General features: G+C 47.8%; 1 protein-coding gene across 2 annotated transcripts in view; it reads right to left on the reverse strand.

Moving 5' to 3' along the window:
* Positions 1 to 18833, reverse strand: part of cyfip1 (cytoplasmic FMR1 interacting protein 1) — a 275966-nt gene that overhangs the window by 152453 nt on the left and 104680 nt on the right. For both annotated transcript variants that reach the window (XM_072477252.1, XM_072477253.1), the window contains exon 10: positions 2812 to 2903. In XM_072477252.1, coding sequence (XP_072333353.1) covers positions 2812 to 2903 — 92 coding nt within the window. The remainder of the gene's footprint in view (positions 1 to 2811; positions 2904 to 18833) is intronic.

Below are 18833 nucleotides of genomic sequence, written 5' to 3' on the forward strand. Positions count from 1 at the left end.
ATAGGAGTAGTCTGTCGGCCACCAAATAGTAACATTACGACAGGGATGGCAATAAACAAATAAATAACTGTTTATGTAGAAATGGCACAGCAGTTATCATGGGGGATCTTAATCTACATGTCAATTGGTTTAACCAGGCCGGTCAAGGCAGCCTTGAGGAGGAGTTTACAGAATGTATCTGCGATAGTTTCCTAGAACAGTATGTAATGGAACTTACGAGGGAACAAGCGATCCTAAAGATTGACAAGTCTCCTGGCCCTGATGGAATGCATCCCAGGGTGCTAAAAGAGATGGCTAGGGAAATTGCAAATGCATTGATAATTTACCAAAATTCACTAGACACTGGGGTGGTCCCGGCGGATTGGAAATTAGCAAACGTGACACCATTGTTTAAAAAAGGTAGGCAGAAAGTGGGTAATTATAGGCCAGTTAGCTTAACTTCGGTAGTAGGGGAGATGCTGGAATCTATCATCATAGAAGAAATAGCGAGGCATCTGGATAGAAATTGTCCCATTGGACAGACGCAGTATGGATTCATAAAGGGCAGGTCGTGCCTAACTAATTTAATGGAATTTTTTGAGGACATTACCAGTGCGGTAGACAACAGGGAGCCAATGGATGTGGTATATCTGGGTTTCCAGAAAGCTTTTGACAAGGTGCCACACAAAAGGTTGCTGCATAAGATAAAGATGCATGGCATTAAGGGGAAAGTAGTAGCATGGATAGAGGATTGGTTAATTAATAGAAAGCAAAGAGTGGGGATTAATGGGTGTTTCTCTGGTTGGCAATCAGTAACTAGTGGTGTCCCTCAGGGATCAGTGTTGGGCCCACAATTGTTCACAATTTACATAGATGATTTGGAGTTGGGGACCAAGTGCAATGTGACCAAGTTTGCAGTCGACACTAAGATGAGTGGTAAAGCAAAAAGTGCAGAGGATATTGGAAGTCTACAGAGGGATTTGGATAGGCTAAGTGAATGGGCTAGCGTCTGGCAGATGGAATACAATGTTGACAAATGTGAGGTTATCCATTTTGGTTGAAATAACAGCAAAAGGGATTATTTAAATGATAAAATATTAAAACATGCTGCTGTACAGAGGGACCTGGGTGTCCTAGTGCATGAGTCGCAAAACGTTAGTTAACAGGTGCAACAGGTGATTAAGAAGGCAATTGGAGTTTTGTCCTTTATTGCTAGAGGGATGCAGTTTAAGACTAGGGAGGTTATGCTGCAACTGTACATGGTGTTAGTGAGGACACACCTGGAGTAGTGTGTTCAGTTTTGGTCGCCTTACCTGAGAAAGGTCGCACTGGTGCTGGGGTGTGTGCAGAGGAGATTCACTAGGCTAATCCCAGAGTTGAGGGGGTTGGATTACCAGGAGAGGTCGAGTAGACTGGGACTGTACTCATTGGAATTTTCTTATAGAAATATATAAAATTATGAAGGGAATAGATAGGATAGATGCAGGCAGGTTGTTTCCACTGGCGGGTGAAAGCAGAACTAGGGAGCAAAACCTCAAAATAAGGGGAAGTAGATTTAGGACTGAGCTTCTTCACCCAAAGGTTGTGAACTGCCCAGTGAAGCAGTTGAGACTCCTTCATTAAATATTTTCAAGATAAAGATAGATAGTTTTTTGAAGAATAAAGGGTTATGGTGTTCGGGCGGGAAAGTGGAGCTGAGTCCACAAAAGATCAGCCATGATCTCATTGAATGGCAGAGCAGGCTCGAAGGGCCAGGTGGCCTACCCCTGCTCCTAGTTCTTATGTTCTTATCCTTTGATTCAAAATTGGAAAATAGTTACAGATTGTATTCCTACGGAATTCCTGACTTTTGTGCTCCATTCTCAGTCAGATACATTCCAGTAATGTGTGCGGCCCCTCTCGAATTTATAGGCTCTGCTCTGTCTCACCAGCTGCTGCAAGGTTTTTCATGAGCCATGTTGCAAGTCTTGGTTTCGCTGTATTTAAAGCTGTGCATCTTGCTTTGTCATTCTATCATGCTTGTATTGCCTCATCCTCTCCCCACTGCCCTCCACTCTCTGATTGATTTGTTGCGCAACTAGAGGCACTAGTTTTTAAGGACCATAGTTTTGAAATTATTCTGTATTTCTCTGTGCTTACGTTTGCAGAAATAATTGTTCTGTACTGCACCAGTTTGTGTTACTTGTAAAAATTATAATTTCACATCCCAACTGCTCAATCTAGGACACCTGCCATCCAGAGAAAACAAAAATACTGCAGCTCAAAATATAATGCAATCTGTTACACATCTGACTGCCTCCATCATATGGAAAATGAAGGTTGATTAGACCTGTTAAGTTTTCATTGAATTGGAGTTTAGCAGCAGGGAATAGAAGACAAATAGGTGTTAATATCAAACAACTTTTAGGCAAGTACGTCGCACACAGATTCAAAATTAGCTTCTTTCTACTCGGCTACAATACATTTCAGCCTGAATCTCAGAGTGCCACATGTTTAGGCAAAGCAACAAGTTTTCCCCAATTACCAACCCAATCATGCTCTGGCCTTTTCAAACGTGACTGCTAAATTAATGATAGTCCTGTGCTGTAGGACCGAAATTCATTAGCAATGGACTGCCTAAATCGGTGCCAAAGGAATGAACTAAATAGCTCGACCAAGCTTCCCAATTTTAGTGGGTAAACATATCACATTGTATGGGCACAAGTTATAGAAAAAGCACAAACTGAAAATCATCACTATCCTTTCCTTTGCAACAACAACTGCTGCTTGCATTTACTTCTACAACAGTTTGCAAGAGCTATCTTCACTAGCTAAATGGTCCACGATATTTACCTTGATTTGTTTTCCTCGTAATGAGCACTTGTCTTGATGTATCTGGCCAGCTCGATCTGCATGTCACCAAATAATGGCACCACCTGTAATTGCTGCAACAAGATCGAAATAAAATATATGAAGAGGGCCTTTATGGATCCCCTCACAAAATGCACACATTGCAACAAAGCATTTCATATCAGTATGACGTAAAAGTTATTTTTACTACTGTAGCCACTCAAATTTCACAAAACAAAATCTTTGGGGAGTACGTATGTTTTACTTGCTCTAGATCACTAGCTTTACAAAGGAATTCTGGCCCTTTAGTACCAAGGCCAATTGGTCATTGCTTACTTGACCAAAGCAACTGGCTATTTAACACAGGTTAGTCAGAGGAGGACATGGTTCAGTTATGCTTCGTCTTTATGAACACAACAAGTAGAGAATGTAATGAATATTTCACATCTGACAGTTCAAGTAACAATACAGTGAGGCATGGCAGCAGAGTACAGGAGTTAGGGGTAGAAAGAACAATCCAGTTAGTAGCAAGGTTATCCACTGAAGATTAAACAGGTGAAGGACCACGGGGCATAAAATATTCAAGCCAACATAATTACTTTTGTGAGACCATTGGGAAAGCAAATGGGAGGTTGAATTGCTTGGAGAGTTCAATACAAAAGTTAAAAAATAATCTATTTTTAAAAATTCATTCTTTTGGTGTGAACGTTGCCAACATTTAATGTCCATCCCTAATTACCAGGTCTCATTTCAGAGTGCAGGTAAGGGTCAAACACCATGCTGCGTCTTTAAAGCCACTTAGTTGTACCAAACCATGTCAAAGCCCAAAAGGAATGAAACTGGGTGATCCATCTGGCATTGACTAGACACCAGAAATGACAATAGCAGAACCAGTCCTGCCAACCCTGCAACGTCCTTCTTACTAACATCTGGGGGCTTGTGCCAAAATTGAGAGAGCTTCCCTCAGACTAGTCAACTAACAGCCTGACAGAGACGCTATCACCAAATCACACCTTACATCAAAATTCCTGGGCATGTCCTGACCCAGTGGCAGGATAAAGCCCATAGAAGGGACAGCACTGTGGTATGCACTCAGGAGGGAGTTGGTTGAGAATCCTGAACATTGACTCCACATCCCTTGAAGTTTCATGGCACCAGGTCAAACACAGGCAAGGAAATCCTTTGCTGATTACTATCTACTGCCCCCTTTCAGCCATGAATCAGTACACCTTCGTGTTGAACACCAACAGTAAGCAGCAGCAAAGCTGGCAAGGGCATAGAATGTACTCTTGGTGGAGCACAATGTCCATCAGCAAGAGTGGCTCAGTAGCATCATTGCTGACCACGATGGATGAGACCTAAAGACGTAGCTGCTAGACTGGTTCTGTGCAGCTGGTGTGGGAACCAAAAGGAGGGGGAACCCAACTTGACCTTGTGTTCACAAATCTGCCGATTGCAGATGCATCTGTCCATGACAGTATTTATAGTGACCTCCACTTAGTCCTTGTGAAAGCAAAATCCTGTCTTCATATCCTCCATCGTGTCATGTGGCACCCCCACCGTGCTAAATGGGATAGATTTCAAACAGACCAACTTAAAACCAGGCATCCATGAGGAGCTGTGGGCCATCAGCAGCAGCAGAACTGTATCCAACTACAATCTGGAACATCATAGCCACCGTGTGTCCCACTCTACCATTATCATCAACCCTGGTTCATTCAAGACTGCAGGAGGGCATGCCAGAGCAGCACCTCGCATACCTAGAAGTTAAATGTCAATCTGATAAAGCTACAGCACAGGCTACTTGAATGCCAATAGTAGGACCAGCATGCAGTAGTTACCTGACAACCAACAGACCAGAACTAAGCTCAGCAGTCCTGCCACATCCAATCGGCAATGATGGAGGACAATTAAACTAACAGAAGAAGCTCCACAAATATCTGCATCCTCAATAATGGGAAAGTTCAGACATTGGTGCAAAAAACATTTGCAACCATCTTTAGCGAGAAGTGCCAAGTGGATGACGACCAGCATCACAGACACCAGTCATCAGCCAATTCAACTCACTCCTCGTGATATCAAGAAATGGCTAAAGGCTCTTTGACAACATTCCAGCAGTAATACTGAAGACGGGCAGCACGGCTTCACAGTGGTCAGCACTGCTGCCTCTAGTGCTTAGGACCTAGGTTCGATCCCGGCCTGCACATTCTCCCGTATCTGCGTGGGTTTCACATCCACATCCCAAAGATGTGCATGGTTGGCGGATTGGCCATGCTAAATTGCCTCTTAATTGGAAAAAATAATTGGGTACTCTAAATTTATTTTTAAAAATACTGAAGACATGCGCTCAAGAACTAGCCATGCTGTGGCCAAGCTGTTGCAGCACTGGCATCGACCCGGCAATATGGAAAATTGCCCGGGTACTACATGTCCACAAAAGGTAGGACAAATTCAACCCAGCCAATTACCACCCCATCAGTCTACTCTCAATCATCAGAAGTGTGATGGAAGGTGTCAGCAGCAGTGCTATCAAGTGGCTCTTACATAGCAACATGCTCATTGTTGGTGGGAAAATTCTGTCTCTCACATTATATGATTGTGGGACATTCATGTGGGAAAATTCTGCTTTTTACAATTTATAACTAATTCTTAACTATATCTAACCCTGCAGTTTGATGTACTTTGTGTCTTCTACTGGAATAGCAGCCCTGTGTGCAAAATAAATGACTCATCGCCAGGTGCGTACTCAAAGAAAATGAACTATTAACAAACTTTGCCCAAGGTCTGAATGCCTTAAGATATCTGTGCCTGCCCGGCTAGCTACAAGATGAAGAATTAGCAACAACAGGAAAAGGCTGTAGATTACAAACTAATAACCATTTGTGGCATGGACTGAGATAATGGAGTATTAATTAGTTGCATGTAATGAATTGTGGCACAAATAAAGGTGATTGGTTGTATGTAAATGAGAATGCAACTAATTCCGCCCCTTGAATCGGTATATTAACCTAATGCGAACCTTAGCTCAAGTGAGAAAGAGTATTGCGAGGCTGCAGAGCCTCCAATATTTCTCCCAGAGCTCTCTCACCCAAAAAGGCCTCCGTGTGAATATTTTCACCTCTAACACTCACTGACAGAGTTTGGATTCCGCCAGGACTACTCAACTCCTGACCTTACAGCCTTGGCCCAAGCATAGGCAAAAGAGATAACCTCAAGAGATGAGGTGGGAGTGACTGCCTTTAACATCACGGCAGCATTTGGCTGAGTGTGGCATCAAAGAGCCCACACAAAACTGAAGTCAATGGGAATCATGAAGAAAACTCTCCGCTGGTTGGAATTATATCTAGCCCAAAGGAAGATGGTGTGGTTGTTGGAAGGCAATCGTTTCATCACTGAAGAATTTCCTCAGCGTGGCATCTAGGCCCAAACATCCTCAGCTGCTTCATCAATTTCCACGATGTTCAGCACTATTCATGACTCCTCAGCTACTGAAGCAGTCCATTTCCATATGCAGCAAGACCTGGACAACATTCTGGCTTAAGTGGCAAGTAACACTGCCACAATTGCCAGTCAATGACCATCACCACCAAGAGAGAATCTAACCATCTCATCTGGACATTCAATGGCATTACCATCATTGAATCAATCCCCCACTACCAACTGCCAGGGGTTACCACTGACCAAAAATTTAACTGGACCAGCTAGTGGTTCCAAGGTCAGCTCGGAGGCTGGGAGTTCTGCAGCAAGTAACTCACCATTTACATCGCACAAGTCAAAAAGTGTGATGGCATACTCTCCGCTTGCTTGGATGAGTGCAGCTCCAACAACTCGCAAGAAAGTCAACAGTATCCAGAGGTTTTTTTTCTCGTTTTTAAAGAATAATGTTTATTGAAGTTTTCACAAAATATCAACAACAAAATGAAAAAGGAACCCAATAGAATTAAATACAAAACAAAATAAAACAACCCCCGTGCCCCCCTCCCCCCATACATAAATAATAAATTAACACCCCGAATTAACACATAGCAAACATATACACCCCCTCAGATCCCGCAGTGTAGACAAACAAAAATAAATAGACACCCCCCCCCCGGTTGCTGCTGCTGCTGACCATTGTCTACCGTTCTGCCAGGAAGTCCAAGAACAGTTGCCACCGCCTGAAAAACCCTTGCACCGATCCCCTCAAGGCAAATTTCGCCCTCTCCAATTTAATAAACCCCGCCATATCGTTGATCCAGGATTCCACGCTTGGGGGCCTCGCATCCTTCCACTGAAGAAGAATCCTTCGCCGGGCTACCAGGGATGCAAAGGCCAGAATACCGGCCTCTTTCGCCTCCTGCACTCCCGGCTCCCCTGCAACCCCAAATATTGCAAGCCCCCAGCCCGGTTTGACCCTGGATCCTACCACTCTCGACACCGTCCTTGCTACGCCCTTCCAAAACTCCTCCAGCGCGGGGCATGCCCAGAACATTGGGTGTGGTTTGCTGGGCTCCTCGAGCACCTAACACACCTGTCCACACCCCCAAAAAACCAGCTCATCCTTGTTCCGGTCATGTGTGCCCAGTGCAGCACCTTAAACTGTATGAGGCTGAGCCTCGCGCATGAAGAGGAAGAGTTCACCCTCCCAAGGGCATCTGCCCACGTCCCCTCCTCGATCTCCTCCCCCAACTCCTCCTCCCACTTACCTTTCAACTCCACCACCGAGGCCTCCTCCTCCTCCTGCATCACCTGGTAAGTTGCCGAGATCTTCTCTCCCCCCCCCCCCCGCCCCCCGAGTCCTGTACCGTGCGTGGCAGCAGCAGCGGGAATTCCACTTACCTGTAGATACCTAAAGGTCTTCCCCGGGGGAAGCCCATACTTCTCCTCCAGCACACACAGGCTCGCGAACTTCCCATCCACAAACAGGTCCCCCAACCTCCTTATCCCTGCCCTGTGCCACCCCGAAAACCCTCCATCTATTCTCCCTGGGACAAACCGGTGGTTCCCCCGTATTGGGGTCCACACCGAGGCCCCCACTTTCCCCCTGTGCCGCCTCCACTGCCCCCAGATTTTGAGGGTAGCCGCCACCACCGGGCTCGTGGTATACCTCATTGGAGGGAGCAGCGCCGTTGCCAGCGCCTCCAGACTCGTATCCACACTAGACGCCATCTCCAGCCTCTTCCATGCAGCCCCCTCCCCCTCCATCACCCACTTGCGCACCATCGCCACATTGGCAGCCCAGTAGTACCCACAGAGGTTGGGCAGTGACGCCCCCATCCGGGTCCGCAACATATAGTCCGCATAGAGCGACACCCTATGCTCCTCCCCACCCCGCACCAACCCCCTCCAGTTCCTCGACTCCCTCAGTGTCATAGCCAGGGGTTCAATCGCCAGTGCGAAGAGCAGGGGGGACAGGGGACACCCCTGCCTCATCCCTCAGTGCAACCGAAAGTACTCAGACCTCCTCCTGTTTGTGGCCACACTCGCCATCGGGACCTCGTACAACAGCCTAACCCACCTGACGAACCCTTCCCCAAACCCGAAACTCTTCAGACCCTCCCACAAGTACCCCCACTCTACCCTATCGAAGGCCTTCTCAGCGTCCATCGCCACCACTATTTCCGCTTCCCCCTCCCTCGCCGGCATCATAACATTCAGGAGCCTCCGCACATTCGCGTTCAACTGCCTCCCCTTCACAAACCCCATCTGGTCTTCGTAGATCACCTGCGGCACCCAGTCCTCAATTCTCGTGGCTAAGACCTTCGGCAGCACCTTGGCATCTACATTTAACAAGGAAATCAGCCTGTAAGACCCACACTACAGGGGATCCTTGTCCCGCTTCAGGATCAAGGAGGTCAGTGCCCGGGACATCATCGGGGGCAAAGCACCACCCCCCGCCCCCGCCCCCACCCCCACCCCCTTGCCTCATTGAAGGTCCTAACCAGCAACGGGCCCAACAGGTCCATATATTTTTTATAGAATTCGACCGGGAAACCGTCTGGCCCCGGTGCCTCCCTGCCTGCATGCTCCCTATCCCTTTGGCCAGCTCCTAAAGCCCAATCGGGGCCACCAATCCCACCACCAGTCCCTCCTCCACCTTCGGGAACCTCAATTGGTCCAGAAAGCGGCCCATCCCTCCCTCCTCCAGTGGGGGCTCGGACCGATACAGTTCCTCATAAAAGTCCCTGAAGACCCCATTGATGCCAACCCCACTCCGCACCACACTCCCTCCCCTATCCTTAACTCCCGCGATCCCCCTAGCTACGTCCCGCTTCCGAAGCTGATGCGCCAGCAACCGGCTTGCCTTTTCCCCATATTCATAAACCGCCCCCTGGGCCTTCCTCCACTGCGCCTCCGCCTTCCTGGTGGTCAACAGTTCGAATTTGGCCTGGAGGCTATGCCTCTTCCTCAGCAGTCCCTCCTCCGGCACCTCCGCATAACTCCTGCCTACCCTCACCATCTTCCCCCACCAGCCTCTCCCTCTGCTCGCTCCTCTCTCCTCTCCTTGTGGACCCTAATGGAGATCAGCTCTCCCCTAACCACCGCCTTCAGCGCCTCCCAGACCATCCCCACTCAGACCTCCCCGTTATCGTTGGCCTGGTATCTCTCTATGCTTCCTCGGACCCGCTCACTCACCTTCTCGTCCGCCAATAGCCCCACCTCCAAGCGCCACAACGGGCGCTGGTCCCTCTCCTCCCCCAGCTCTAGATCTACCCAATGCGGGGCGCGATCCGAAATGGCTATCGCCGAGTACTCGGTATTCTTTACTCTCGCTATCAGCGCCCTGCTCAAAATAAAAAAGTCCATCCGGGAATAGGCCTTATGAACATGCGAGAAGAATGAAAATTCCCTAGCCCCCGGCCTTGCAAACCTCCCATCTGGTTCAAAAAACCCCCTCAGCACTTTAACCGCCGCCGGCTTCCTACCCATCCTAGACCTGGAGCAGTCCAGTGCCGAATCCAACCCACCATAAAGTCCCCCCCACCATTATCGGGCACCCCCACTTCCTAGTCCGGGATCCGACCCAACATGTGCCGCATAAAACCCGCATCGTCCCAGTTCAGGGCGTACACGTTGACCAGCACCACCCTCTCCCCTTGCAGCTTACCACTTACCATTACATACCTGCCGCCATTGTCTGTCACAATGCTCGACGCCTCGAACGACACCCTCTTTCCCACCAATATCGCCATCCCCTGCTTTTTGGCATCCGGTCCCGAATGAAACACCTGACCTACCCACCCCTTCCTCAATCTTACCTGGTCTGCCACCTTCAGGTGTGTCTCCTGGAGCATGACCACATCTGCCTTCAGCCCCTTCAGGTGCACGAACACCCGGGCCCGCTTGACCGGCCCGTTCAGTCCCCTTACATTCCAGGTTATCAGCCGGATCAGGGGGATACCCGCCCCCCTCCCCGCCGACTAACCATAACCCCTCCTCGGCCAGCCACACGCCCGCACCCCATGCCCGGCCCGTTCCCCACGGCGGCAGACCCCCGTCCTAACCCCCTTTACTCCCTCCAGCTCCCCCTTGACCATATCAGCAGCAACCCGGTTCCCCCCCCCCCCCCCCCATGGCACTCCTTCAAGTCAGCTGACTCCTGCTGACCCCAGCCACTCCCGCCTCTCCTTCAACTCCTCCCATTGTGGGACATACCCTCCTACTCCATTACCCATCAGCAGGCTCTCCACCTCCCCCTTCCATCCCAAGTGCGGGAAACAACCTTCGCTTCCCCGCCCCGGCCCTGCCCCTCCAGCCTACAGCGCGGGAAAAAGCCTGCGCTTTCCACCTGCCCGGCCCCGCCACCTCTGACGCAGCTCCTTTTACAGGCCCAGTCCCCTCACCCCCGACTCAGGCCTCCCCCTCCCCCGCGGGGCCTCCCCCTCCCCCGCGGGGCCTCCCCCTCCCCCGCGGGGCCTCCCCCTCCCCCGCGGGGCCTCCCCCTCCCCCCCTACCGGCCATCCACCCCAACTCCATTTACTTGCCCCCCTCCAAGAGCCTACCCGACTGACTCAACCAAAACAGTGCCCAACCCACCCTAACCATCCACACCGAATCAAAAAGAAACAAGAGCAAAGAACACCCCCTCAAAATGTAACACAACAACAACAATCCCCGACCACCCATCCCGACCCTCAGTTTGTGTCCAGCTTCTCGGCCTGAACAAAGGCCCACGCCTCCTCCGGAGACTCAAAATAATGGTGCCGGTCCTTGTAGGTGACCCACAGTCACGCCGGCTGCAGCATGCCAAACTTCACCCTCTTCCTGTGCAGCACTGCAGCACCCGGTTGTACCCGACCCTCTTCTTCGCCACCTCCGCTCTCCAGTCCTGACATATTCAAACCTCCGCGTTCTCCCACTTGTTGCTCCTCTCTTTCTTGGCCCATCTGAGCACGCACTCCCGATCAGCGAACCGATGAAACCACACCAGCACCGTCCACGGCGGCTCGTTAGCCTTGGGCCTCCTCGCCAGCACTCTATGGGCCCCTTCCAGCTCCAGGGGCCCCTAGAAGGACCCCGCTCCCATCAGCGAATTTAACATGGTGACCACATAGGCCCCCACGTCTGACCCCCTCCAGCCCCTCCGGGAGGCCCAGGATTCGCAGATTCTTCCGCCTCTACCGATTCTCCATCTCATCGAACCGTTCCTGCCATTTCTTGAGGAGCGCCTCGTGCGCCTCCACCTTTACCGCTAGGCCCAAGATCTCGTCCTCGTTATCGGAGATCTTTTGTCGGACCTCGAGGATCGCCACCCCCTGGGCCGTCTGGGTCTCCAGCAGCTTATCGATAGAAGCCTTCATCGGCTCCAGCAGGTGCGCTTTGAGCTCCCTGAAGCAGCGCTGGATAACCTCCTGCTGCTCCTGCGCCCACTGCATCCACGCTGCCTGGTCCCTGCCCGGCGCCATCTTGCTCTTCTTCCCTCGCACTTTCTTTGGGTTCACCACCACTATTTTAGTCGCCCCTGGTCCAAGGAATACACTGTCGGGGGAATGTTGCAGTCTTCTTCCCACACCGGGAAATGTCGAAAAAATGCTGTTGGGAGCCCTGAAAAAGTCCATTCCAAGCGGGAGCTGCCGAACGTGCGACTTAGCTCTGCATAACCGCAACCAGAACAGTATAGTACAGCACAGAACAGGCCCTTCGGCCCTCGATGTTGTGCCGAGCATTGTCCGAAACCAATCCAGAGTTAAGTTGGCAACCCATCTATCAGAGATGCACAGTAGCAGCAGTGTGTACTACCTACAAGATGCATTGCAGCAACTCACCAAGACTCCTTCAATAGCACCTTCCAAACCCGCAATCCCCACCACCTGGAAGGAACAAGGTGGCAGATACAGGCGAACGCTACACCTCCAAATTCCTCTCCAAGCCACATACCACCCGAACTTGGAATTACATTGCCGTTCAATCACTGTCGCTGGATCAGGTCCTGGAACTCCCTCCCTAACAGCACTGCGGATCATTTGGGCTGCAGCAATTCAAGAAGGTGGCGGTGAAATTAAGGATGGGGCAACGAATGCTGGCATAGCCAGTGAGGCCCACATTCTGTGAAAGAATTTTTAAAACTAGTAACATAAGCACTATGCTACCATTCACTTCTAATACCGCTATATAAAAGATACAGCTTTTTCTTTATTACTCTTGGTTCCAATAAATAAGTCAGCAGAGAGACAGAGCTAAATTAGAAGCTCTGTGCTAGCAACTCAACAAGTAAAAAAATAGTAATTACATGATCAGTTTTATGTTCAGAAATGCTACAGGAGACACATTTTTGTTGTTTCGAAAGTTCAAACAATACTAACTGACTTTGTAATTACCTACAAATATATTTTGGACCAGATCACTTAAAGCAAGTCGTAATCATAGAGGTCTACAGCACAGAAAAGGCCCATCACTCCATCACGTCTGCGCAGGTCAAAAACAACTTCACTGGTCTGGGAATATTTATTTATTGACTGGACCGTTTTGTGCCCTCGGGATTCCCTCAGCTACCCTTCGATATCCTTATGCAAAACTTTATCGTTAAATTATTCCCTCTATTACACAACCCTCTCATTTCCAACCAAATATCCAACCTTTATTTTGAGGTGCCCCCCCCAGCAATTGACCATCCTTTTAAAAAGACAAGTTCCCTGGCAGTGCTAGACTCGCAGACAGCTCTGCTCACTACATTGAATAAGGCTCAATCAAAATGGTTAGGGCCTCTTGTTAAAAACATCAGACAAGCATTGTGATCAATCAGCCCTTCACCCAACATATGTGAAAAACAAAATTTGGTTGTTTGCACTGAAGTCAGGTTTACACACCAGGAACATCAGAATAATACCATTTAGGTGCATCATTTTGTGTCAGTCCAAAGAGCAGGCAGAACATAAACAGCAAAGCATCACATGCCACATGATTGTCAACTGAAAGCACCCTTTGCACAATGAAAATTATAAACGGATTTAAGTATTACATGCTGAATTAGGGCAGATAGAGTATGCTTTGGGAAATCAGTTCCCCATAGGTAACCAAGTATAATTTCAAAAGCCTTGTTGTGCCCAAGCAATCACATACATCAATTTTATGAGACATCTGCCCTTATTGCAGTTGTCTCTGACTGCACATTGTGCTACCAATTAAGGTTGAAAGTCAAAGCAATAGAGAAAATATAGTGGTTAACCAATTGGGAAGAATTGAGAGATAAATGCAGAACCAAAGAATTTTCATTCAAAACATTTGACTTCAGGGACTTCCGGTGACAGCGGGCGGGAGGCGGCCGCACAATGGAGAGCCCCCGCTCGGGAACGGCAATTTCGGGGCTTTAAGCCCGGTCCCAGGGTCCGCGGAGGCGGCAGAAGAAGGGAGAAGGCACAGAGGAGGCACTGAGAAGACACAGGAGGGAAAAAAAACCCAAAGAAAAATGTCGAGGGTGAGCAGAAAAACAGCCGAAAAAAAACCAGCTGGAGGTCCGTCGGGGAGTGGAAAGGTCACCGCGGGGTCACCAGGAAAAATGGAGGCTGGAGCACCAGGGAAGGCCGCACTGCTTACAGCTGAAGAAATAACCAAGGTGATGGCTGCGGAATTTGAAAAGCAGTTGGCGCAGATTGCGAAATGCATGGAGACGGTGAGGAAGGAGATGAGGGAGGTCTTGAGTGTGCTGGTGGAGGAGGCGGTTTCCCCGGTGAGGACGGAGGTGGCGAGCGCAGTGACGGAGGTGCGAGAGCAAGGGGAGGCGCTGAAGGAAGTGGAGGAGACGTTATTGCAGCATGGTGATCAACTTGCCTCGATGGGGAAAGAGATGCGGAAGGTGATGGATACTAACAAGGATATGCGAGGAAAAATGGAAGACCTGGAAAATAGATCCAGGCGACAGAACTTGAGGATTGTGGGGCTGCCCAAAGGAGTTGAAGGACCGAAGCCGACTGAGTATTTTGCCGCGATGCTGGCAAAACTACTGGGGGAGGGGGAGGACCCCTCCCGATATGAACTGGATCGGGCTCATCGGTCGTGGAGGCCTGTACCAAAGGCGAGTGAGCCGCCAAGGACAGTGACTCTGTGCTTCCGTAGGTACAGGGTGAAGGAGAAGGTCCTGAGCTGGGCCAAGCAGAAGCGGGTGGTGCAGTGGGCTGGAGCTGGTATACGTGTATACCAGGACTTTACGGTGGAGCTGGCAAGGAGGCGGGCTGCCTTCAACCGGGTGAAGAGGGCACTGTACATTAGCAAGGTGCGGTGCGGCATTGTATATCCAGCTAAGCTGAGGGTGACTTACAAGCTCAGGGACTTTTATTTTGGAACGGCGGAAGCAGCGGAGGAGTTTGCGAAAGCAGAAGGACTGTGGCAGAACTGACAAATTGAGGAATGGCCATGTGCCGATGTAACCTCATGACTGTATTTTCTTCTTTTTTGTATCACTGCGCGCAGGTGTAGAGATTAAAGGAGCCAAGGTGGTATATATTTGGACAAGGGAAGGGACGGGACTTTCACTCAAAATGAGAGTTCTTTGGGGTGTAGGTGGATAGGCGGAGTTTGTGTGCTAAAAGGGGATCTTTGGGCTTTCCTGGGGCCGGGCAAGTGGGAAAGGGACCCGGGCGGGGGCCTCCACGCTGGCCGGTGTGTGCCGGCCAGTGAACGGGAGTGAGGTGGGGGATGGGGCTGCGGCCATCGGAGCCTGGCAGAACAGGGTCCGAGTGGTCTAGCCGGGGTGGAAAGTTGGGGGGGGAAGGAACCGAGGGTAGGGGGAGGAGTTTTACAAGAGGCAGTGGACGGGAGGAGCTGGACACCTGGGGTGGGGGGGGGGGGGGGGGGGGGGGGGGGGTGGGAGCTGTGTAAGATTAAGGGTGACTACGGGTAATCCCTGATTTATTTTTGTCATTTGTTTATGTAAACATGCGGGTTGAGGTTCGGGGGTTGGTGGGTAGATGGGATCGTTGTTGTTATTATGGGGACTGACATATCTTGTTGATTATTGTTTATTGTTGATGGATGTAAATGTGGGAGAAAATGTGAAAATGGAGGAGAATTTTTTTTAAAAATTTAAATAAAAAAAACATTTGACTTCATATCACTGATGGTTTAATGCCATCTTTCAAAACAGTGGCCAGATCTTCCACTATAATAACGTGGAGGGGAAAAACGTTATCCACTTACCAATGTTTTCTTCATGGCTGACTAAATGCACTAGTATGTTTATTGCACAATCCAACTGCTCCCTTTAACATATCATAGATTTAAAATAATCTCACCAACAGCTTCCTATATTACACAATACAGTGGAACCCATTTTGAACAAGATTAAGTGGACAGCGTCCAGCTGATACAAATGCACGTCAACATTTTCCTCCGAATGTTCAATGCTAAATATTTTGCCACTCTGAACAACTTCTAGCTTTTAAGGGTACTAAAAGTCTAACGTATAACATACAAGGTAAAAGAAAAAAAATTAAGACTTCTTCTGATGAATGAAGTTCAATCCAGATAGCTACAAAAAACTGACAGTTGTCATGTGCGAGTACCTTTAAGAAATGGGTGTTTAAGAAATGTACCTTTAAGGAATGGGTGTTTATCAGTGATGTCAGAGTGTGGGTGGAGCTGGGCTGTCTGTCAGCTTTTTACTTCTGTTTTAGGTTTGCTGCAGGGTGTGTTTTAGTTTCGTTTTCAGAGCTGGATAGCTGCAGTCACAGCCAGAAGGTGTACGAGTCTCTACCTGTATTCTAAAACTGTAAATCGACCCTTTGGTGATTTAAAACTAATAACTGCTCTCAGTAGTGACTTTAACCTGATGTGCTTCTGTTAAAGGTGTTGTTTTTAAGCTTTATGGATATTAAAAGGAAAGCTTAAAGGATTACTTAATGTTGTATTCTTTGGGGGTTGTATTTGAATTGATGGTTGCTAAGATATTCACTGTTTGTTTTAAAAAGGTTAACTTGAGTTCATAGAATAAACATTGTTTTGCTTGAAAAAAATACTTTTCCATTTCTGCTGTACCACACCTGTAGAGTGGGTCGTGTGCTCCCCATACCACAATCTATTAAAAGTTGTGGGTCAGGTGAACTCCATGATACACTTTGGGGTTCTCTAAACCCTGGCCCATAACAAATTGGGGGCTCAAAGGGGAAACAAGTCTATCTATTGGACTGGCTAGTGAGGGGTGAGCTTATTGTGGTTGCTTTTCAGGTGTGGTATTTTAGTTTAAGTAGGAAGTGTGTTGCGGACAATGGCTCTTTCAGAGGCTCTGAAGTTTTTCGGGGTGGAGACGGTCACACGTTTACGGACAGAGACTAAAAGCAGACTGTTAGATTTGGCAAAAACAATGCAGTTAACATTACCTGTCAAAATGCGAAAAGATGAGGTAATTATGGCGGTGGCTAAACATTTAAAGTTGCCTGACATACAGTTTGACTCATTGGAAATGGCAAAAATTCAGTTACAAATTAAGCAAATGGAACATGAGAAAGAATTAAAGCAGCTTGAATGCAAAAGAGATAGCAAGGAAAAAGAAAGAGAAAGGGAGATACAGATCAGGGAAAAAGATAGAGAGAGAGTTTGAACTTCAGAAAATGGCCATGAAACATGACAGTCAGTTGAAATTGGCAGACGTAAAGAGAAACGTACAGTTGGATGATAGTGATGAGGATAGTGAGAAAGAGCATCAAAGTCGAAGGCTTGGTGGGAATCTATTTAAATATATCCAAGCATTGCCAAGGTTTGGAGAAGGAGGTAGAAGCCATTTTCATTTCATTTGAGAAGGTAGCTAAACAAATGAAATGGCCACAGGACATGTGGGTATTATTGATTCAAACAAAGCTGATAGGTAGGGATAGTGAATTGTTTGCATCACTATCAGAGGAGGTATCTGAGTCATATGAGGAGGTGAAAAAATCCATCTTAGGTGCATATGAACTAGTGCCTGAAACCTACAGACAAAGGTTTAGAGATGTAAGGCAAGAACCAGGTCAAACATACATGGAGTTTGAAAGGATCAAACAGAGTAATTTTGATGGGTGGATAAGGGCTTCGAAAATAGACCAAACGTATGAAGCTCTCAGAGAAATTATATTTTTGGAGGAGTTTAAAAGTTCAATTCCTGATGTAGTGAGAGCTCATGTGGAAGAGCGGAGGGTTAAAACTGCGAGGTTAGCAGCAGGAATGGCAGATGATTATGAATTAGTTCATAAATCAAAGTTTGGTTTCCGACATCAGTTTCAGCCTGTGAGGGATAGAAACTGGGGACATGAGAAATTCTCAAGTGGTAAAGGTAAAGGTGATCTGATGGGAGATAACAAGGACAGTGTACCTCAGATTAAAAAGGAAATCCAGGAGGGTGGAAGTGGCATGAAAAATGTCAAATGTTTTCACTGCAATAAACTTGGCCATTAAAGTCACAGTGTTGGTGGTTGAAGAAAAGCAGTGGGAAGGCTGATGTGGTAAAACAGGATAAGACAGTGGGGTTTGTTAATGTGGTAAAGGAAAGCCTAAGTGAAGCGAAGGAGGTACAAAAGATTGTACAGCCTGATCAAGAGGTGATTGATAAGAAGGTGCCAGATGTCTTTAAAGAATTTACTTGTGTGGGTAAAGTTTGCTCATGTGTATCAGGAGGAGCAGGTAAAGAAGTCACAATTTTAAGAGATACGGGGAGCTAGTCAATCTTTAATGGTAAGAGATGAGGAGTTATGTAGTTTGGGAAGAATGCTGTCAGAAAAGGTGGTAATATGTGGAATTCAGGGTGAGAGGAGTAGTGTTCCATTATATAAGGTAAGGTTGGAAAGTCCAGTGAAGAGTGGTGAAGTGGTAGTAGGAGTAATAGAGAAACTATCTTGTCCAGGAATACAGTTTAATTGGGTAATGATATAGCTGGATTGCAGGTGGGAGTGATGCCTACTGTGGTTGATAAGCCAGTGGAAAATCAGACAACTGAAGCGTTGAAGGACGAATATCCTGTGAACTTTCCGGATTGTGTAGTAACAAGGTCGCAAAGTCACATGTTAAGACAAGAGGAGAAATCAAAGAGTGAAGATGAAGTTGAAATGCAATTATCAGAAACGATTTTTGATCAGGTGGTTGAAAAAGAACAAGAACAGGTGGAGGATGAGGCGGATATTTTTAGTTCAGGAAAATTGGCGGAGTTACAACAGAAAATGTAGAAATAAAACGGATGTATCAGAAAGCATACACGGAAGAGGAATCTGAGTGTATACCAGAATGTTATTACCGTAAAAGTAATGTCTTGATGAGAAAATGGAGACCTGTACACATGCAGGCGCATGAAAAGTGGGCAGAAGTTCATCAAGTATTGCCTGTAGGGTAAAGAGAGGAGGTGTTGCGAGTTGCACATGAGGTACCAGTGGGAGGTCATTTGGGAATAAGAAAAACTCAAGCTAAAATACAAAAATATTTTTATTGGCCTGGACTACATAAAGATGTAGTTACATTTTGTCAATCATGTCACACATGTCAAGTGATAGGGAAACCTCAAGCAGTGATAAAACCAGCGCCCTTAATACCCATTCCAGCATTTGAGGAACCTTTTACAAGGGTCCTAATTGATTGCATAGCACCGCTTC

This window comes from Scyliorhinus torazame, chromosome 15, assembly GCF_047496885.1.
Source record: "Scyliorhinus torazame isolate Kashiwa2021f chromosome 15, sScyTor2.1, whole genome shotgun sequence".
NCBI lineage: Eukaryota > Metazoa > Chordata > Chondrichthyes > Carcharhiniformes > Scyliorhinidae > Scyliorhinus > Scyliorhinus torazame.